The sequence below is a fragment of the Fundulus heteroclitus genome, chromosome 13, assembly GCF_011125445.2.
Source record: "Fundulus heteroclitus isolate FHET01 chromosome 13, MU-UCD_Fhet_4.1, whole genome shotgun sequence".
Taxonomy (NCBI): Eukaryota; Metazoa; Chordata; class Actinopteri; order Cyprinodontiformes; family Fundulidae; genus Fundulus; species Fundulus heteroclitus.
In genome coordinates this window covers 8118032-8139060 of record NC_046373.1, presented here as the reverse complement: position 1 = coordinate 8139060, position 21029 = coordinate 8118032, and the positions used below count along the sequence as shown (strand labels likewise).

The window sequence follows — 21029 nt, the reverse complement described above, 5'->3', positions numbered from 1 at the left end:
GAACAGGTCAAGGCACCAGAAAGCTCTTCCTGTCCATAAAAACTAAACGACACTGTTCGACCACTTAAACCCGTCTGCCCCTCGTCTGGCCCGTTCAGCACGGCGGGCCGTTTACCGGCTGTTGTGCTGTTAATGACTGCCTCATTAGTTAAGGCAGGCGGGAGGGCTTCTCTGCTCTCGCGGCGCACGAGATAAACAGGCGTGCTGCGAGCGCCCAGAGGAGAGGCGCCGTAAGTAGGCCACGCGGTCGCCCAGAGGCCCAGCTTCACTCACGGCCGAGTCCAGAGTTCTCGTCTCGCTCGGCAGAGCCGTCTCAGCCTGGCGAGGAAGAGGAGGCGACCCGAGGCGGCGCCACCTGAAGCCAGAACTTTGCCCTCCGATGCGGCGTGGGGATTTAAAGGAGAAGCCTGCTGTCGTAGCAAATGGGTTTTGTTTTGTGTGGGAAAGGAGGGGATGTCGAGGTGCGGATATAAAAAAAAAAGTGGGTTCATGTTTCTTTTTCTTTCTTTTTCTTCTGCTGCCTTTAGAGTAAAATATTTTAATGCCTGGAGGTTTTTTTTTTTTAAAGGTTTTCCAGCAAGGTTTCCGAAATGACAGACACCTGCTTTACATCTGCTAAAGACAGACTCAAAAGCTCACATTTGAATCAGTGTTGCACCGATGCCTAGGGCTGGACGATAATTCAATAACGATATATATCGATCGATAGACGTATGGTTCAATATAAAAAACAGGGGTCAACAAAAAGTTCAATAAAAGAACAGTGCATTCTAGCCTGTCATGTAGGTATTACTACAGTCATTGCATCCTTCCAACCAATCACAAACCCAGGAAAGCGCCATCAGCCTTCAGAGAGTACGTGTTCTTTTTTTCTTTTTTGAATAAAGGGTTGTGTTTGAATCCATTTATTTAAAAATATGGCATTAAGCAACAGCATAAAATGGCCAGGGCTGCACTTAAAATGTATATTTTGATTTTTTTTGATAATTATCGATATCGATCAATATGATTTCTATTTTATCGATATGCTTTTATTCTATATCGTCCAGCCCTACAGATACCAGTATGGGACGGGGCTCCGATCCTGCTCAAAAATGGTGGTATCGATGAGTACCAACAAATTGGGCACCGATACCATTTTGATGTTTGTATGTCACTTGAATGCAGCCTTCTCTCTCCCGACTAGTATTATACATGTTATATAAGTTCATGAAAGTTGCACTATTTTGGCCTTTGAGAGCCAAAACTCAGGGTTTAAATGAGATTATTCAATTAATCATGTAATGTAATGTCTTACTGTTGCACTACTATTATACATGTTATAATTTAACGAATGTTGCACTATTTTGGCCTTTGAGAGCCAAAAGTTTATTCAGCTATTGTCAACCATTCCAGGTAGGCAATAAAAAGTTCTACTACCCTAAGTAATATGCAGTTCTTCATATATACACACACACATCAATTTCAAACAGATGGTATCGACCAATACTGCACAGCCAGGTATTGGGGCCAAAAAATGGCATCGGCGCAACACTAGTTTGAATGTGACACCAGCAAATCAGCGGCCCCACCAATAGGTCCTCGCCGGTTCTGTCAGGACCCCTTGAACGCTGGCCGCGGCTTGAACTCCCCTCGCCGGCGTGCCGCATTGTGAGAACGGATCACAGCGGACCGCTTGAGCGAACGTAACGACTGTCACCTCTCTGGCCAAATGCAGAAGATTAACTGGGTTGACGCAGACTTCGCCGGCACTGCCGTGAGCAGCCGTCGTCCCCAGTTAACAGCCAAGCCCACATTTCAAAGGAAGAAACTATTTCTATTCCTTTTGGCTTTGGATACGTCTGTCGTTCTCTTTCAAACACTTTGATCCTCCCCTTTTTTTTTAAGCTACAAAAATAGCAGCAGGAGACAGTTGGACACGTGAAAGACGTGTCGGCATCATGAAGCTGACCGAGCGGCGGGTCGGCTGGCAGAAACCTGCAGCGCCGCGCATGGAGTCGGCCTGTGAAGCGTTTGGTTGCCATGGAGGCTCATCCCTCTGCTTTCTTTGGCTTCCCTCCCATTTTCCTCATCTCCAACGTCGATTCTGCTTCTCCCAGACAAGTGAAACAGCGTTTTGTTCATTTTTTATTTTTTTTGGGAGGGAAAAAAAATCAAAGAAAAGACAAATTGCTGGTGATTGACAGAGAAACATCGCTCCTCTCAGGTCCGGGTTTGCTGCAGTTCCCTAAAAACATGGCGTCAGAAATGTTTCCTGGTATAAAGAGAACTCCAGTGGGTGCTTTTAAAATCCACAGCGAGGGCCCGACCTCCCGCGGATGAAGCAACAGCTGTGTGCTGAAGGCGTGGGCCGTGGACTCCTGACTCGGTTATTTCCAGGAAAGCTTCAGGGGCGAGCTGGGATCGTAGAGCAAGCCACGACCTGAGGAGCGCAGAGAGATCAGCTCGACTGGCTCGGTCGGCTGGACTATGTGGCCTGTGCTGCAGAGGCTGTGAGGCGAGCGGAGCCGCCATGTGCTCCAGTCTGCTTTTAGCCCAGCGTTGACTGCTACCGGCCTGGTGTTGTGGTGGCGTCGGAGGCAGCGAAGCGCGGAGTCTTTCCAGTCGATGACTCACGTCCTGAGCTCGGTGCAGCCTGTGCTGGATGCCTCGGTGGTGGGGGGGGGGGGGCTTCAGACTCAACAAACACACACATTCATTTGAACCAGAAGGCTTACAGAGGATAGAGCGCGTGACAAAAGTTTCAATCCAGGTGTTTCTGGTGATTTTCTTGCACGCAAGCACACGCAAAGGGCCCAGGGATTCCCCCCTTTTTTTTTTTTTTTTTCTTTTTTATTTCATGTGGCCTGTGCACTTTGTTGGAAACGAGCTTCTTCAAAAGTACCCACGAGCTAAAAGGTTTTCACAGGTCGTGTCGTTGGTGGAGCGGAGAATGAGCGTTGCGTCGCGGTGTGTCTGCTCGTGCTGCACAAGGCATCGTTCACACGTTCTGCTTCCTTTTGCTTTCGCTTCTGCGCCCTCTGGTTTTTAAGGCCGCAGCCCTTTGTACAGCCGGACCAACGGGGACGCGTGCTTCACTGTGATTCATTTAGAGGGAACCGACTCAGCAATGCACGGCGCTCCGGTCCTGCGTTCCGTGCACGCACACACTCACACCTACGGCCATATTTGAGAACCCACGCGTGCACAGGGAGAACGTGTGTAGTCCATGCTGAGAGACCAAGGCCCAACCCGGGCTTGGGAACCAAGGCCGTTCTTCCTGCAAGGCAACAGTGCTACCAACTGTTTTTTTAAATGAGGAAGGGAGTTTTTTAGTGTGAGGTAATTCCCAAGAAGGCTAAACTGCACCAAAGGGGCTTTAAATCAGTTCTGTGTTTATTTCTCTGTTTTTCATGTGTGAGGTCTCATGTGAGGCTCAGAGAAACTTTTCTATCATCAGACCGTCGTATATAATGGATTCAGGGACTCCCAAATGTCAAACGAAGCGTTGTTTTTGTCCGGCGTGTAACTATAAAATAAGATAGAGAGGTTGCTTGCTGGCATGAGCCGGTATGAGGTCCGATAATACCGCGGTTTGATCTCACGGTAACAAAAGAAATAGAAACCAACATGTATAAAATGATATCTCATTTCTGTTAAAACAAAAAAAAAGAACACGCAACAACTATCCTGTGAGAAATATATCGATTAGCCCGTACTGATGTTGTCTGTGGGGTGCTGAAGTTGTCAAACTCTGACAGTAGGTCGTTTTTTAAATGATCATTAGATGCAGTTAGCGGTGGGACCATAATCCAAAACGCCGAATAAACAGGCGTCAGATGTCGCGGACGCTTTTTAAATAAACGTATTGCTCAGAATATGGTTACGCCTCGCTCTGCTCTCCGTTTAGAAGCACTGGAAGCTGACATTAGCCGGCTGGGCCCCGTTATGTGAAGAGGTGTTCTCGTTCGGACCGGGACTGCCTCGGCTTTCATAAATAACCATTTTAAACTGTTTGTTGATCCTGAATGTATTAACTAACCAGGATTTGTGCGTTCTGTATTCCTGACGCCAGCTTCAGACAGAAGCCATGATCAAAGACGGCTCTTTTGATCGCTGCTCCTCTGCGGCACCGCCAAGTCCATCAATATTGACTTAGGAGCATTTGTTATTTAGCCCTCGCTATGAATAAAGCAAAGCACGTCTGAATGCATATTTGTTTTTCTTTTTTTTCCCTTCCTCAAAGATCAGGTGCCTCTGACTTTTGGGGATTAAAACCATTAGTCAGAAAGACGGTGAGCAAAACGACTCCTCTGCTCGGGGCTTTATTTGGGGCTCTCTTTCGAGTCGGCGTAACCTTTGCCGCGTGACCTTCTCTCCGCAGTGCTGACTGCCGGCGGCGCCTTCAAAGCTCGGAGGTGATGCTCCCGGAGGCTCTGCTGTGATCACGCTTCCCACAGACGCAGGACGACTGTTGGCGGCGAGCCGGCGGGTCGCGACAAGATGACGTCGCCGTCGCCCACACACAGCGACAGCAGCGGCTCCTCCAAGGCCGACGCGCGGCAGGTATGCAGGCGGGGCGGCTGCACGCTCTGGGTCCGGGCGCGCAGGCAAAGCAGTCGTCCCGCAGTTTGGTTGTGTTCACGGGTAACGCGAGCCGACCCCCTGATTTGCCTCATGTAAATGTGCCCTGATGCGCCTGGGGCTGTAAAACCGGCCGAGCAGCGTCACCGTCTGGGTGCATTTAAAGCTCTGGAGCTGGAAAACTGCTGACGTGTTAAGTGTTAAGTAAAGACACTTGTATCAAATGTTGAAATCGTTAGACTTAGACAGCATATTTGGCATCGTGTGATTTAGAAATGACTAAAGCAGAGACTGAAGAACCAAAGACGAATCAAGAAAAGAGGAGAAAAAATAAATAAAACCCTCAACGAGGACCTGGGAAGCATCATGGATCTGTTTACATTTTGTTCCTGAATCTTTCCTCGGTCAGAGTCGGGTGACTAAAGATGCAAAAAAAGGGCACAAAAGGAGGAAAAAAAGAAACAAGTGAACAGATGAAGGAAGTGAGAGATAAATCTAGTTTAATTAGCATTAAACGACACAAAGAAATAGTTGACAGAAAACCTCTAAAATCTGAATGGGTATACATTTAACATTAACATATAAATGCAAGCATAAAGATAGACTTTCACTCAGGGCTGGGCGATTCATTTGAATTTACAATCTATCAATTCATTTTTGGATGATGATCGCCCAGTCCTCCTTTCACAGAGGATTCCTTGGCCGGAAATATTGTTACGGCGGCGTTCATCAATAAGAAAATTTATTTTTAGACTAATTTTTGGACACATATAAGCGGCCTGAGGAATTTGTTTTAGAGGCTTAAACCGGACAAAATCAAGTCAGAGTTTGGTTACTTTAAAAATGTCTCTTTTCAATGATGTAGAACAGGAGGAATAAGGAAGACGAGGCGGAGAAGCTTAGGTAGATGAGAGGCGCTGAGTGAGCGTAGTTTCTGTTATCTACAATAATACAAAATTTTAAATCACAAAACATTTGAATGATTTAATTACTGTTTTTATTTCTCTGTTACTCAGGCTGCTAACAAGAATAAAAAAAACTGGTATAATCTAGCCTGGCCAGTCAGACTAACCTTTACCTCTCTTTGATCCAGCTGAAGATGGTCTGGAATGGCTCCCATGGAGGCTTTTTCTGGGGCGGGGTTAACAGGCACAAAGTAAACCAATCAGAGAAACTGCGGATATGACGTAAAAAAAAAAAGCCCAATCAGACTTTGTTGTCAACATTTCACAATATAATTCAACTTGGCGAGCCGCGGTCGGGCAGAGACTACGGTGAATTCTTCTGTTTAAAACAGAAGAAAGCGAACTAGCAAACGAACGCTCCATAGCGGCGGCCATCTTGTTTGTTTTAGCTGAGAGATTCTCAGGCGCTGCACGTCACGCAACCCATAAAGCCCGCCCACGCCTGTGATTGGTCGGTATCAGGAAAGAGGGCTCCATGGGAGCAGCTCCAGACTCAGTTCGCTGTAGAGCAAAGTGAATCTGAGTCTGGCTGGCCAGATAATTAATTTCTTTTTATCTCACAATGTCAAATTAAACCCCAGGCTAGACGCTGAGAAGCGCTGCAACATGTTCTTCACTGTTTTAATATGAAATTACTCAATTACTGAAATTACAATATCCCATTATATAAAGATTCCACTGTGCTTCCGTTTGGCTAAAAGGTTTACATGTGATTCTGCTGATAAGTGTAGCTGTGTACACAGCGGGTGTTATCTGAAGGGAAGGAATTTCCCCTCCGCTGTCTGAGTCACGCCGCGTTGCCCCTGCCTGTCCCTTCAGGATAGCTGGGAGATCGTGGAGGGGCTGAGGGGGGTTCCTGCCAGCATCCAGGAGCCTGACAGACAGGAAGGCTTCCTGCTCAAGAGGAGGAAGTGGCCCATGAAGGGATGGCACAAGGTGAGCTACACACCCGTCATATGCTCCATACGTTACTTCTTCCACAGCTGCGTTTGGATTTTTACACACACTGGTTGAAAAGACACAAAGTGTCTCTCCCTCTGACCAGACTTTGATTTGGAAGTTTTGTTTTAAACGACAAACATCGCCGTGCCAGGTGGCGGCTTTTAAGGCTTCTCGTTCACTACAAAAACAAAACTAAAAATATGTTTAATTTTCTTAAGCTGAGTGCATTTGTCCTTGATCTGAGCACGCAGATAAGATGATTTGCCAATGAAATAGGATTTTTGCGCTTAAAATAGGAACAAATCTTCTCCGTCATCTTATTTCAAGTGCAGTATATCTACTTATCTTATTTTAGGGGTCAAAATACTCATTCCATTGGCAGATCATCTCATTTACCTGATCAAATCAAGGACAAATACACTAAGTTCAAGAAAATGTGACATATTTTTAGCTGGGTTTTTGCAGTGTTCGCAGATGCATCATAGCTTGTGAGTTCTTGTTGGCACACGCTGAAAAGGGGGGTCATTCTTAGCATTGCTGCGCAGCTTTACGCGTGTCTCCACTGGCGCTTTAAGGATCTCTCCATGCCGATGAGCTCCATGTCTTTGAGGTGACACCGCCTCCTTTGCCTTCAGCCTAATCTTTAGCTCCTCCCACAGATTCTCCACCAGTGTCAAGATAGGACTCGGACCGGGCCGCTCCACAATGACAATGTTCCTTTCTGTCCTTCAGTTTGCTGGTAAAATTAGAAAGACTAGTTGATGATATTCGGCTTAACTTGTATGTCCAAGTATAAACAGCATGGGCATGTCCAGCCTAGGAGGTAAAGGTGTTTTGGTGCCAGATGTGCTGATCTTGTGAGCAGGAATGGTCCATGTGAGCCAGGCAGCCTACAAACCTGTCCCAGTTGCCCCGCTTCAAGCTGGAGAAACTGGGGCAAAAATGATCGGGAGAAGGATATCCAACACGTTTGACCCGAGGCAGGGAGGAAAAAGGTTATGTGTGTTGTTGCAGTGTTTGGTCTCTCAACTGAGATCGTGTTTAGTGATGCAACAATCCTTTTCGCCCACGCACGAACCCTATGATAAGAGCTCCTTTATCTTTTAACACCTCCAGCTATGCCCTCATTTCGTCAGCCATTACTTTTCTCTGGATTTCCATCTTTTTATTCCTTTATTCCCAGCAGTTATGGTGTAAACCATGACTCGGATTTCCCACCTGCTTTTTTGTTTCTGGCTATTCTGCTCCTGCTTATCTGCGAAAAGTCCGCCTGGCGACGCAATAAAGTCCACATTCCAGCTCATGCAAAGTCCTCAAGTTCTCCCAGAGTGCCCCGTCAGCGTGTTTCTGGGATTATAAAAGTTGTAATGTGCTCGTAAAACTCTGGTCATGTCATGTTCACCTGATCGGCCGCTGCTGTCCCAGAATTTAAATGTCAAGGTTATGGGAAAGCACGCGCTTTTCGTCTGATAGTCATCATGAGCAGCAGACGCGGATCTAATACGACGTGTTTCTTCTCTCCTGCAGAGATACTTCGTCTTGGAGAGAGGCATCTTGAAGTACGCGAAGCACGAGGCCGATGTAGGTGTAACCTCACCAGCGCCACCTGTCTGATATTCTCCTACACGCACAGCACCTTGCAGCAGCGCTTTCATACTTTGTCAGGTGGCAACCACAACCTCAACTGTGTTTTAGCGGGGTTCTTAGTGACAGACCAGCACAGAGTGGCGGAGAACTAAATGTGTGTAATTTATTCTGGGTGGAAATCCAGCTGTTCTGTAAAGGCCCAAAAGCTTTGTTTAAACACCATTTGGGAATACATGAAGGATCATGAAGACCAAGGAGCTCACCAAACAAGTCAGGGATAAAGGCAGACCTCCCATGGAGCACGATCTGATCCATCCTCTAAACTAGGGCTGGACGATAATTCAATAACAATATATATTGATCAATAGGCTTATATCAAAGATAGGGAAAAAAAGGTAAATAAAAAGTTCAATAGAATAACAGTTTTCCTTCCTTTTTGCATTCTAGTCATGTAGGTTAATATTACAGTCATTACATCCTCCCAACCAATCACAACACAGAACCAGGAGTGCTCCGTCAACAAGCTCCGCCCCCTTCAAAGAGTTCAGAGAACATGCGTTCTTTTGTTCTTTCTTTTTTTTAAAAACTTGCGGTTTTGGTAAAAAGTTGATTGAATAAAGGGTTCCGTTTGAATTCAATGTAATTCAGCATGAAATGGCCAGCGCTGCACTTAAAATGTATGTTTTCATTTTGTTGATCGTTATCGATCAATATGATTTCAGTTTTATCGATAAGCTTTTTTTTTTTTCATATCGTCCGGCTCTACTCTAAACACAGAAATGTCTGACACCCAAACAAGCAGGTCTTTAGGGGCTTATAGTTACTCTGGAGGAGTTGCAGAGATCCACAGTTCAAGTGAGAGGATCCGATTACGCTGGACATACAGTAGAGCTAGAGCTGCAGTGGATTGGTTTAGATCAGGGGTCTGCAACCTGTGGCTCTGGAGCCGCAAGTGGCTCCAGAGCAATTAATAATAAATTATTATTTTTTTATTATGGTACTTAAATGTGATAATGATAATAAATGCAGGTTTTAGCATTTGTTTTTCTTGGAATAATTGTTTTTAATTTTCACAACAGAATGATGCTAAAAAGGCCACTAATATTTAATTTTAAATCAATATTTTTTCATTATGTCCAAAACTATGATTCTTTTTTTTTTTTACATCATTATCCACAAATATCAACAGCCTGTCCTCTTATTTTTAAACTTCAAAATAGACATAAAGGGGCGTTTCTTTAACGATGACAACATATTTCCTACAGGAGATCTTTATCAAAAATTATAACTCGTCTTTTTTCAAAAGGCCGGGCAACGTTTGCGGCTCTGAACGCAAATCTCTTTAGACCGTAAACGTTGCAGGACCCTGGTTTAGATCGAAGTACGATTATGTTAGAGTCCAGAGCTAAATCCTACAGTGCATCTGGGGCAACATTTGTAAAGTTCACAGGGACTCTCCGTTCAACCTGAATGACCCTGGGTAACGTTACAAAGAAGAACATCCTAATAAAACACTGAGGTTCGTGGTTGTAATGTGACAAAATTCAAAAAAAGAGGCATGACTAGTTTAGCCAAAACTGAGCGCTGATCTAAACCAACACCCCTGTTATCTCTCAAACCTTTATTCTGACACAGATGCAGAAGGGGAAGGTCCATGGGCGGATAGATGTGGGCCTCTCGGTTATGTCCATCAAGAAGAAAGCCATGTGTGTGGATCTGGACACCGAGGACAACATTTATCACCTGAAGGTAACTCCAGAAACCGTTTTTGCCGTTAAGAGCCGTGGCTCGTTCCCCGTTCACAGATACGTTCCTCAACTCACTGTTAACACTAACCCTAACCTGACGCGACCTCACGGCGTCTAGGTGAAGGCTCCGGAGCTCTTTGAGGAGTGGGTGTCAAAACTGCGTCACCACCGGATGTTTCGGCAGAACGAAATTGCTTTGTATCCTCACGAGAGCTACCTCTTCCACCCCCACGCCTCATCCTCACCTTCGGTTAATGACTCGCTTAGAAAAGTAAGTTAAGGTTTCTGTTTTTAAAAGGAAAAACTGTGTGGAAATGTTCTTCGAGAACATCATCATCATCATCATCATCATCATCATCATCATCATCATCTCTCTCTGTGTCCCGTAGAGAGCGACTCTCACCAAGCAGGCGTCTTTCCACCACTCCAAGGTCAGCTCCTGGCTCCACTCTTCAGAGGAGATGAACAAGTGCTCCAAAGGTCAGCTGCTTTCTGGTTCCTTCTCACTTTGCCTTAAAAAAAAAAAAAAAACAGAGCAATCTTGGACGCACAGTTTTTATTCCTCGTCTCTTCGATGTAATAATAATAACAACAATCTGCTGTTCACGCAGAGCTGGAAGAATGCGAGTCCTACCTGCTGGAGCTCAACCAGCTGCTGAAGAGCATGGAGGTCATGCACCGCACCTACTCGGCTCCGGTCATCACCGCACTGCAAGTGAGCGCGTCCACACACATTATGTTCTCTCTGAGCCAGGAGGAAGGCCGTCAGCGTCTTTGTTCGTGTGTTTCCAGGCGGTCGTCCGTTCACACGGTGGTCGCAGTAGTGATCATCAGCAGGTTGAGGACGCTATGCGCCGCTGTCCACAGCTTTTATCTGCCAGCAACAGCTTATCTACTGGTTTATCTACTGATATTGTTCACTATAAAATAGGGCTGAACAATTAATCGCATTTTCAATATAATCGCAATTTAAAAATTTGCAATTTCCAAATCGCAGAGGTCAGCAATTTTTGGCTATGTAACAATTAGTGAATCAGACGCGTCCTTTAGGTGTTGGTAAAATGTTTAAAGTGGGTTTGCCTCCACATGGAAGGGAAGACAGTTGCAGCAGTGAGATAATCTCATTTTATTACTTGTTTTAGAGTTTATATAATCATGCATAGCGTTAAGTACAGATCAATCAGTTTAATACATAGAGTTGCTTGTTAGCTGCACTTCATCTTCAACAAGGATTGATGTCCAAATCAACTAAAAGCTGTTCTCTTGAATAATATTCTGATCAATAGAAACATTAAAAGTTCTTGTTTTAAATAGTCCTTGTTTACAAACATCTTTATTTAGAGGCCATATTTGTTGCTTGTGGTTAATGCAGAGAAAAGTCAAAATTGCAATTTTGGTTGAAATATATCGTAGGCAGAACGCAATCATTACTGCTCCAAGTTTAGATGCTGTGGGTCTTTTAGCAACTAATCGGCACGGCGAGGAAATAAATTGATTTGTTGTTTGTATGTTTAAAAAGACATGATAAATTAAACTGGGGGAAAAAAAATCACATTAAATCGCAATATTAAGAAAAAAAATCGCAATTAGATGATTTTCCAAAATCGTTCAGCCCTACTATAAAATATTTGCAAACACAAAATTTTAGAACAGCAGAGTTATGCCATACTTCCTTCTGTGTCGGCACGTACCATCAGGGGGCTTGGCTGGTTAGATCAGAGCCGACTGGAGGTCCCGTAAAGTGATGAAAAGAGAGACGGTTTGCTGTATTGACAGGATTTGTCTGATTGGGCAGCGCTTCAACTAAATATTATTAATCAAGTCTGTTTTAGGTTGGATTTTGTCGCAACATAAAATTATTTTACTTGTGTATGTATTGGTTCTTGCATCGGTGTTTCTATGATTTGTGGTTCTGGTCGCCATTAGATGCTGTGTTTTACGTTGTGATTAAACTGCCAGTGCAGTCGGACGCAGAGCGGTATAATGATATGTTGCTATACGGGGGAGGTCGCATAACAACAACATAGGTTTGATTTGGCTGTTAATAATTATGAATAAGTGCCAAAGACAATTATTAACAAAGTTCATTTGAATGTAAATGACCAAGTTGGTGCACCGCCTGATTATCAGGAATAACACCCAAGCTGCTCTCAGTGTCTGTCAGCTGTTGTTTCATGAATACCTGCCTGTTGAGGTGTGGTATTATAGAACAAGGGAGTGAATTCGCACTCTGGCATTCCCAGACAGCAAACCTTGTACATAAAATTCAGACAGCTTCTCTCCGTAATACAAGAATTCATTTACAGAATACTTCAACTTCCCGTTAAAAAGGTTCAGTCAATAAACTCTTCAACCAGGCCAGTAACATTCAGCTAAACTATTAAAGTTAAACTGAAAAGAATAAGAAAAGCTAATAAACTACAGGAAAAATAGCTACATACAGGATTAGCTGTGTTGTCTTGGCATTAGCTGCTGAGATAACAGAGACACAATTTAGCACGTTTGTTAGGACCAGGCGGACATACGTTACGCAGGTTAGTGAGAGGATGAAGGGAAAACATCCATGTCTGCACACAAGATGTTCAGATGATCTCTGAGGTCATCTGACTGTATGTGGAAATAGATCTCATGGTTTAAATGAAAATGTTTGTTCTGAACTCCAGAGAGAAACTCTGAAGGAAAGTTTAAAGATTATATTGATCAAGAACCCTGATAAACATTGGCATCAATGTTATAGACAATAAAATGTACATTTTTCTCCACCAGCTGTGTCACAATGGGAAGGTTTATATTTTTTGAGTTTTTCCATCAAAAGGGGAGGTTTTAATGCAAGGAGTCATCTGCTACCTCTATGAATCTTATCGTATAATCTGCAGTTGGTCAAATATGTCGAAGCTAGATGTTCATGAAAAACCAGAAAGGTGATGATGATTTTTAGATAATTTTATAAATAAACACCTTATTTGAACTTGCTGCACCATTCATACATCCTGTTTACTTATCGAGGTGACTTATGAAAGGCAGCTTGTGGCACTGGATTTATTTTAGCTTAGAGTAAAAATGCACGCAGCACTTTCGTGATATTTTATTTCTTATTCGTGAAAATGACGAAAAGTCTCCTTGTCCTTCCAGTTCACAGACGTTGTGTTCTATCTCATAAAAATCCCAATAACATAGAGTAGTTTCACTGGTTTTATGTAATAAAATATAAAGGTCTTTTGAAGGGATTTAAAAACGAGTTTGCTAGTCTTACCTGCAGTTTTTTTTATTAAGGACTGGACAAGCCTATCTTTAAGTTTCGTTTAAACGGTTTAAATCTGACGAGACAAACGCCACGCGGTCTCAAAATAATAAAAAATGAATACCAATAGGTTAACAGGTTTGTTTTTTTATTTTATTTTAAAGTGGCTCGTTGTGTGTTATTGGTTCATACATATACACTGCAAAAAGGGAAGTCAAAATAAGTAATATTTTCTTGAAATGTGTGTATTTTTTCTTAATTTGAGCAGCTAAATAAGACTATTTGCCAATGGAATAAGATTTTTGCATTTAATATAAGAACAATTCATCTCCATCATCTTGTTTCAAGTGCAGAATATCTAAATATCTTATTTTACGGGTAAAAATACTCATTCAATTGGCAAATGGTCTTATTTAGCTGCTCAAATTAAGTAAAAATATACTAATTTCAAGAAAATTTTACTTGCTTTGAGTTCCATTTTTGCAGTGTAACTATTTGATATTCAAGGCAGTTCACTAGATTTTTCAAAACAAAAGGTATTTAGTCCTTTAATGCATCTCCCTCGTCTCTGTGCTTTGTGCACCACAGGCGTCTACTTATGACATTCCCAAAAAGGAGAAGAGGCCCCGGAGATGGCGCTCTAAGAACAACGGCAAAGAAGCCAAAGCCACGCTACAGGTACGCGCCCGGTTTTCTTGTCCTACCGCCTGTCACGAAAACACCAACGTCAGGGAGCGATTAAAGGGCACAATCATGGCTCCTCCTTTAATCACCAGGTCCCAAGCTGCATCTCCGCCCAGTCCCCTCGCCTTCACGCCTCCAATCCCAACCTCCCCACCACAGAGTCGGCCACGCAGGAGGCCTGCCCTCAGTCTCCAGACTCTCCGACAGAGGTGTCACTTTTGCAGCAGGACTTCTGCCGACTGGCCAACAACAGTGAGTCTGCTCAACTAGTTGGAAGTGCGTGCATGCACTGCTAAACGGGAACTCAAAGTTCTGAGAACTCATGCTTGCTCAGGATGAGGGATTGCTGCAAAGCCATGGACAAGTACAACTTTCTTGAAATCTGTGTATTCTTCGTTGATTTGAGCAGATAAATAAGATCATTTGCCAATGGAATGAGTATTTTTACCCCTAAAATAAGATAATTAGATAAACTGCACTTGAAATAAGATAATGGAGATGAATTGCTCTTATTTTAAGTGCAAAAATCTTATTCCATTGGCAAATGGTCTTAATTACCTGCTCAAATCAAGGAAAAATACACTGATTTTAAGAGAATTTGACTTACTATTAGTTCCCTTTTTGCAGTGAATGCAGACGACTCTCTCTGTGGCTCTACGCTTCTCACTGCAAGAAGGGAACTAAATTTAAGGGAAATATTCTTGTAATCACTGTATTTATTCTTGATTACAGCAAATAAATCAGACTATTTGCCAATGGAATAAGATTTTTGCACTTAAAATAGGAACAATTCATCTCCAGCATCTTATTTCAATTGCAGGATATCTAATCATCTTATTTTAGGGATAAAAATACTCCTTCCATTGGCAAATAGTCTTATTTTGCTGCTTAAATCAAGGAAAAATACACTAATTTCATGACATGTTTTACTTACTTTTACTCCCCTTATTGCAGTGCTCCAGGAGTGATGCAATCAACTGGTTTCCTTATATAGGACATTTTTTTACCAATCTGTATAATTGGACCCAATCTGTATAATATGATTGAATTTGACTTTGTAAAGTGCCTTGCGATGACATGTCTCATGAATTGGCGCTATATAAATGAAATTGAATTGAATTGAATTGAAAGTAAGTAAAATTTTCTTGAAATTTGTGTATTTTTCCTTGATTTGCGCAGGTAATTAAGACTATTTGCCAATGGAATAAGATTTTTGCACTTAAAATAAGAGCAATTCATCTCCATTAACTTATTTCAAGTGCAGTTTATCTAATTATCTTATTTTAGGGGTAAAATACTCATTCCATTGGCAAATAGTCTTATTTAGCTGCTCAAATCAACGAAGAATACACAGATTTCAAGAAAATTGTACTTACTTTTAGTTCCCTTTTTGCAGTGTGTACTGTAGAGAGAGAGAGGGAGGGGGGCGGAGCCTCTTTGTGTTTTCTTCTGTATGGGAGCATAGTTTCCATGACAACTCCTGTTGCTGTTTGTGTGTGTGGCGTTTGCCTCTCTCCAGTTCACGTTTCACTCAAATCAGCATACAGCTCCTTGGTAGCAGAGAGGGACAGGCTGAAGCTCACCATCGACCTGCAAGCCCCCCAGCCCCCCGAAGTCATCGGCCTCAAGAGCCGCTATGCTTCTGTGAGCAATAACACAACACGCCACCACTCTGCACCGTACCATTCAGCTCTGCGTCTCATGTGTCTAATTTGTCTCAAAATGATGCCTAAAACCAGGAGGGCACAGGTTCCCCGCTCTCCTTGGTCCACCAGGCGTCCAGCGAGAGCAGAGTGTCTATTCCAGAGTCCGTATCCGAGTTCTTCGACGCTCAGGAGTACCTCCTGTCTTCGTCGTCGTCTGAGAACGAGGTCAGTGTTCACGACAGCTCGCCGGATCTTTTTCTCCTTGGTGTTCAAAAGCAGATTGTGGGGGAAAAATGTTGAGTTAAACACCACACATGGTCCCTGGATGTGTGGTTTAAGTGGGACACGCATAAGATTGTCTCTACTGCTGCGTAAAAGGTGTTTGAATATGGCGTTTGAAGCCCGAGGAGGAAAACTTTGATAATTTTCACACACCTACATCAGACAAGACATGGACAGACATTTAAAACATTAGAAGTGTATTTGATTAACAAAGTAAATAAAGTGAAGGTTAGTTTATTTAGTCTACGCCTTGTGTTTTATATTGTGTGTCTATAACAAACCCACAGCAAACAGTGTCACAGTGATGAAACCAGTCTTTGTTTTGTTTTTTTAAGTTTTTATTTTGATGGAGATTGAAAATTCTCCACATTTATTGGACACATAAATAATGTAACTAAAATTGTGAAAACAAGAAAGGAAAAAAGAAGAAAAGAGAAAAGACAGCTCACATACCTGTACAGCTTTGAAACAAACAAAATGATTGTCTTAATAAATATGCAAAACGGCAATGCTTTGAGTTTTCTGAGACTTACAACAACTCGCTTTATCTAATTGCTAAATACATTTTAGTCTTACGCCTTCTTTGGTCAGAGTTCAGTATTTACCTGTAGAACAGAGGGCAATTTTTCCTTTATATAAACATGATGAATTCCCTGTTTCCATTCTATCATGTTGGAGGTTTCAAATCTTTCTAATTCACTGTAATTAGTGTTTTTTTGCAACCAATAATAAAATGTGTATAATATATTTTTGATTTGCATTGAAATCCTGGTTTGACATAACCGCCATAAATAATCAAACATGTTGGTCATTATTTACAGGGTAGGAGAGACGTTTAAAGTGTCGGGTTTCTCACTGAATATAGATCCTGCATCCCTCTACGGATAGATATATCTGCCTTAGAACCAGTGTTCCACTCTTTAGACAATTAGGAAAAGTTTGAAGTTTCATCTAAATATTTCTGCACGTGTGGCAACGGAGAAATGAAATATTTCCAGGCTGTTTTTCCTTGACTCAATCTCTAGTTCTCTCCATCCGTCTGTTGTTCCATCTGTCAGTTTTTCACCCAATGGACAGTCTGGCTAGCCATCTGCCCATTTTATTTTTTCATTTTCCTTCCTTCCTTCCTTCCTTCCTTCCTTCCTTCCTTCCTTCCTTCCTTCCTTTCTTTCTTTCTTTCTTTCTTTCTTTCTTTTTTCATCAATCTTTCCTTCCTTCCTCCCTTCCTTTCTTTCTTTCTTTCTTTCTTTTTTTCATCAATCTTTCCCTCCTTCCTTCCTTCCCTTTTTCCATCAATTTTTCCCTCATTCCTCCCTTCCTCCCTTCCTTCCTTCCTTCCTTCCTTCCTTCCTTCCTTCCTTCCTTCCTTCCTTCCTTCCTTCCTTCCTTCCTTCCTTCCTTCCTTCCTTCCTTCCTTCCTTCCTTTTTTCATCAATCTTTCCTTCCTTCCTTCCTTTTTTCATCAATCTTTCCTTCCTCCCTTCCTTCCTTCCTTCCTTCCTTCCTTCCTTCCTTCCCTTTTTCCATCAATCTTTCCCTCCTTCCTTCCCTTTTTCCATCAATCTTTCCCTCCTTCCTTCCTCCGTCCCTCCCTTCCTTCCTTCCTTCCTTCCTCCGTCCCTCCCTTCCTTCCTTCCTTCCTTCCTTTTTTCATCAATCTTTCCCTCCTTCCTTCCTTCCCTTTTTTCATCAATCTTTCCCTCCTTCCTTCCTTCCCTTTTTTCATCAATCTTTCCCTCCTTCCTTCCTTCCCTTTTTTCATCAATCTTTCCTCCCTTCCTTCCCTTTTTTCATCAATCTTTCCCTCCTTCCTTCCTTCCTTCCCTTTTTTCATCAATCTTTCCCTCCTTCCTTCCCTTTTTTCATCAATCTTTCCCTCCTTCCTTCCTTCCTTCCCTTTTTTCATCAATCTTTCCCTCCTTCCTTCCTTCCTTTCTTCCTTTTTTTCCATCAACTTTCCTTCCTTCCTTTCTTCCTTTTTTTCATCAATCTTTCCCTCCTTCCTTCCTTCCCTTTTTCCATCAATCCTTCTTTCCTTCCTTCCTTCTTTCCTTCCTTCCTTCCTTGTAAAATAAATAAATTGTGAAATAGAAAATGTCTAACTGCTTTTGAAGTGTTTCCATCCTAATAATTCTGACGGCAGCTCTTTATAGACTCTTCTCAGGACGGTTTCATTGTACAGCAGAAAACAAACCGTCAAGGTTTCAGGACTTTTCAGACATTTGCGGTTTTGTCTGTTGATCCCTCACTCTACAGCGTCTCTCATCTTTCCTCACTGATTCTCTTTTGTCCAGGTGTCAGACGACGACTCTTACATCAGTGATGTCAGCGACACCATCTCCATGGATACCTTCGATGGAGGCACCGCAAGACACAACTCCGGTACGCGAGTGGTCTCCAAGATGTTTGTCTGCTTATGTGTTAATCCACACTGATCCCTGTAGCAGATGGGAAGCCACCTCAGCCTGAACAAACCTGTCGTCGCTCGGTGTCTGGCGGCTGATTTTTGGCGACTGTCGGGGACCATGTCAACTCCGCGTGTTTGAAATCAGCGAAATTACCCGGAGAACGTGTGGAAGATGAGCAATCGCAGCATCCAGACGTGTTTACAAACTGAGCGTAGCGTTTCATGGTGCCGTTTATGCCCGACCATCTGTTAGCAGGGATCATCAAGTCACTGCTGCATGTGTTCCTTCATCTATTTTCTTACACCCACTTAAAGTCTCCTGTTAAACACACGTTCTGGTTTCTTCCACCGTTGATGTACGCGATGATGCTCGTTTAAAGCGTCCCCTTTCCTCCTCCAGTCAGCAGCGAGGTCACCCTGGCTCGCCGTCGCACCACGCTGCCGTCCCCCTGTCCTTCCAGCAGCGTGAGCCTGTGGAACATCCTGAGGAACAACATCGGCAAAGACCTGTCCAAGGTGGCCATGCCGGTGCAGCTCAACGAGCCAATCAACACCCTGCAGCGGCTGTGTGAGGAGCTGGAGTACAGCGACCTCCTGGACACCGCCAACCACACGGAAGACCCCTACCAGCGCATGGTGAGTGGAAAAAGCTGGATGTAGTAGAAGCCTTTAGAACAGGGTTGTCCAAAGTGTGGCCCGCGGGCCATTTGTGGCCTCTGTGCGGATTTTCTGCGGCCCTCCGACTGGATTTCAAGAACGTTTTGGCCGATCAGCGCTGGTGGCTTTTTGCAGATGGCAACTTATTACTTTTAATAAGGGTAAAATTATTATAGACGAGTTCAAATGTTGCAATTGAATGTTTCCATTAGTGTTCGGGGTAACACAAAACATTTGTCTTTTAATAAGCAATTTTCTATATTTGCCTAAATTTCATAGTATTTAGGATGACTTTTACTCAAATTAAGACTTTGGTGCATCGAAATCTGATTGGAATTCAATTAATAAAATAGGCTAAACAGAGTTTAATATATTTTCTTAAAATTATCCTCTTTTGTTTAGCAAGGTATTTAGTATTTTTAGTTATGTTATTTATTTTTATTGTTATTTTATTTTTTGGCCTTCGAGCGCTTTCGATTTAACAATTTTGGCCCAATGGCCGAAACGTTTGGACACCACTGGTCTAAAACTATAACAAGAGGCACAATCGTCTCCACAACCTTATCCCTGTAGCTGGACTCAGAGGTCTATGCGTTGCTATCTGGTGACCTCTGAATGTCGCTGGTTGCAGTTTTATTTGACGTAATCGGAGCAAAGGTGTCTGGATACACGTGGGTGTCGCTTTTCTGAAAATTATTTTTAGAAAAAGGTGAAAAAACTTCCCAAATCTATCATCTATAAATCCAGTAGGCAATCTGAAAATCTTGCGTACCAACAGTAAGAATAAGTACTTGCCTCCAGTTAAGATGCATCCTTTTCATCTATTGTTTCTGCAGGTGTACATCGCCACTTTCGCGATATCTTCCTATGCGTCGTCCTACTACCGAGCCGGAAGCAAGCCCTTTAACCCCGTCCTGGGAGAGACGTACGAGTGCGACAGACCCGATAAGGGCTTCAGGTTTATAGCTGAACAGGTACAATCACACAGTTTGTTTTTTTTTTCATTTCTCTGAGCAATGTCAAGTCTGCTATTAAAATAAAATGTTGAAGGTGGTTGTAGTTTAAATAGATGTTTGCAAAACTCAGGTTCAGGCTCCTTTTATTTCCAGTTAGAGTTGCTATATATTGAGGTGAGACGTCCGTTTTCACACGCTACACACTAAAGTCTGACACACAACACACACCTTTGGTTTCCTCCTGAAATCACTGAGCAGATGTCTTTAGTTTTTCCTGTGAAAAGCTGGAGCTAGGACTCCTCCTACCGATGAATGGAGTCGTCACGAAGCTTCGTTCTCCTGAAGCAGACCGCCAGCTACATAATCACCAGCATCCGTTGGAATAAATCTGGAATAAGTCTGCTTTGACACATATTTGTGTAAAGAATAAACGGCAGCGGTGACAGCAGACACCCCCGAGCTGACCCAGTGGATGTTTGCTTCAGGGCTGAGAGGAAACCACGTAGTCTCTGTTCATTAAAACAAATCACAAGGTTTCACTAAGCCACCACAGATATGGCCAGGGCCATGTCTTCTGCTCACTTTTACAGAGTGAAAAGCTTTTTGAACTTCTGTTATTAAAGAGCTGAGTGTAGGTTTATCACTTAGTTCCCGGTAGGGCTGAACGATTTTTGGAAAATAATCTAATTGCAATTTTTTTTTATCTTAATATTGCGATTTAATACAATTATTTATTTTCATGTTAATTTATCATGTCTTTTTAAACATATTAGGGCTGTACGATTTTGGCAAAAATCTATACTGCGATATATTTCAACCATAATTGCGCTTTAATTTGGACGTTTCTCTGCATTAACCAAAAGCAACAAAAATGGCCTGTAGGTAAAGATGTTTGTAAACAAGTACTTTTTAAAACAAGTAATGTAACAGTTTTTACTAATCTGAATATCATTATTCAAGAGATTAGCTTGTTGAATTGGACATCAATCCTTGTGAAACCAACAAACAAGTCTATGTATTAATCAGTTTCATTGTACTTAATGCTACGGTGAGATTCCTGGAAGTTTCTGGTAAAACAGTATGATTATATAAACTCTAAAACAAATAATAAAATTAGATTATCTCACTGCTACAACTCTCTTACCTTACATGTGGAGCCAAACCCACTTTAAACATATTAACAACAGCAAAAGGACGTGTCTGATGCACTAATTGTTACAATGCCAAAAATTGCAGAACTATGCAATTTGAAAATTGCGTTCTTTAAAATTGCGATTATATTGAAATTGCGATTAATTGTTCAGCCCTAGTTCCTAGGTGTCCTCACTAAAATCCCTGATATTAAAAACAA

The 21029-nt window shown here is 42.6% G+C and overlaps 1 protein-coding gene across 2 annotated transcripts in view; it reads left to right on the top strand.

The window, feature by feature from the left end:
- The window catches only part of LOC105934292 (oxysterol-binding protein-related protein 3), a 29517-nt gene that overhangs the window by 3741 nt on the left and 4747 nt on the right, over positions 1-21029 (top strand). The window contains exons 2-15 of one of the 2 annotated variants that reach the window (XM_036144991.1): positions 4364-4545; positions 6348-6464; positions 7998-8051; positions 9693-9806; positions 9924-10076; positions 10195-10285; positions 10417-10520; positions 13635-13724; positions 13823-13982; positions 15271-15374; positions 15470-15601; positions 17953-18040; positions 18466-18701; positions 19559-19696. In XM_036144991.1, coding sequence (XP_036000884.1) covers positions 4483-4545; positions 6348-6464; positions 7998-8051; positions 9693-9806; positions 9924-10076; positions 10195-10285; positions 10417-10520; positions 13635-13724; positions 13823-13982; positions 15271-15374; positions 15470-15601; positions 17953-18040; positions 18466-18701; positions 19559-19696 — 1644 coding nt within the window. In that variant the 5' untranslated portion in view covers positions 4364-4482. Of the gene's footprint in view, positions 1-4363; positions 4546-6347; positions 6465-7997; positions 8052-9692; positions 9807-9923; positions 10077-10194; positions 10286-10416; positions 10521-13634; positions 13725-13822; positions 13983-15249; positions 15375-15469; positions 15602-17952; positions 18041-18465; positions 18702-19558; positions 19697-21029 lie in introns of both variants that reach the window. The other variant, XM_036144990.1, reaches the window with a different exon arrangement.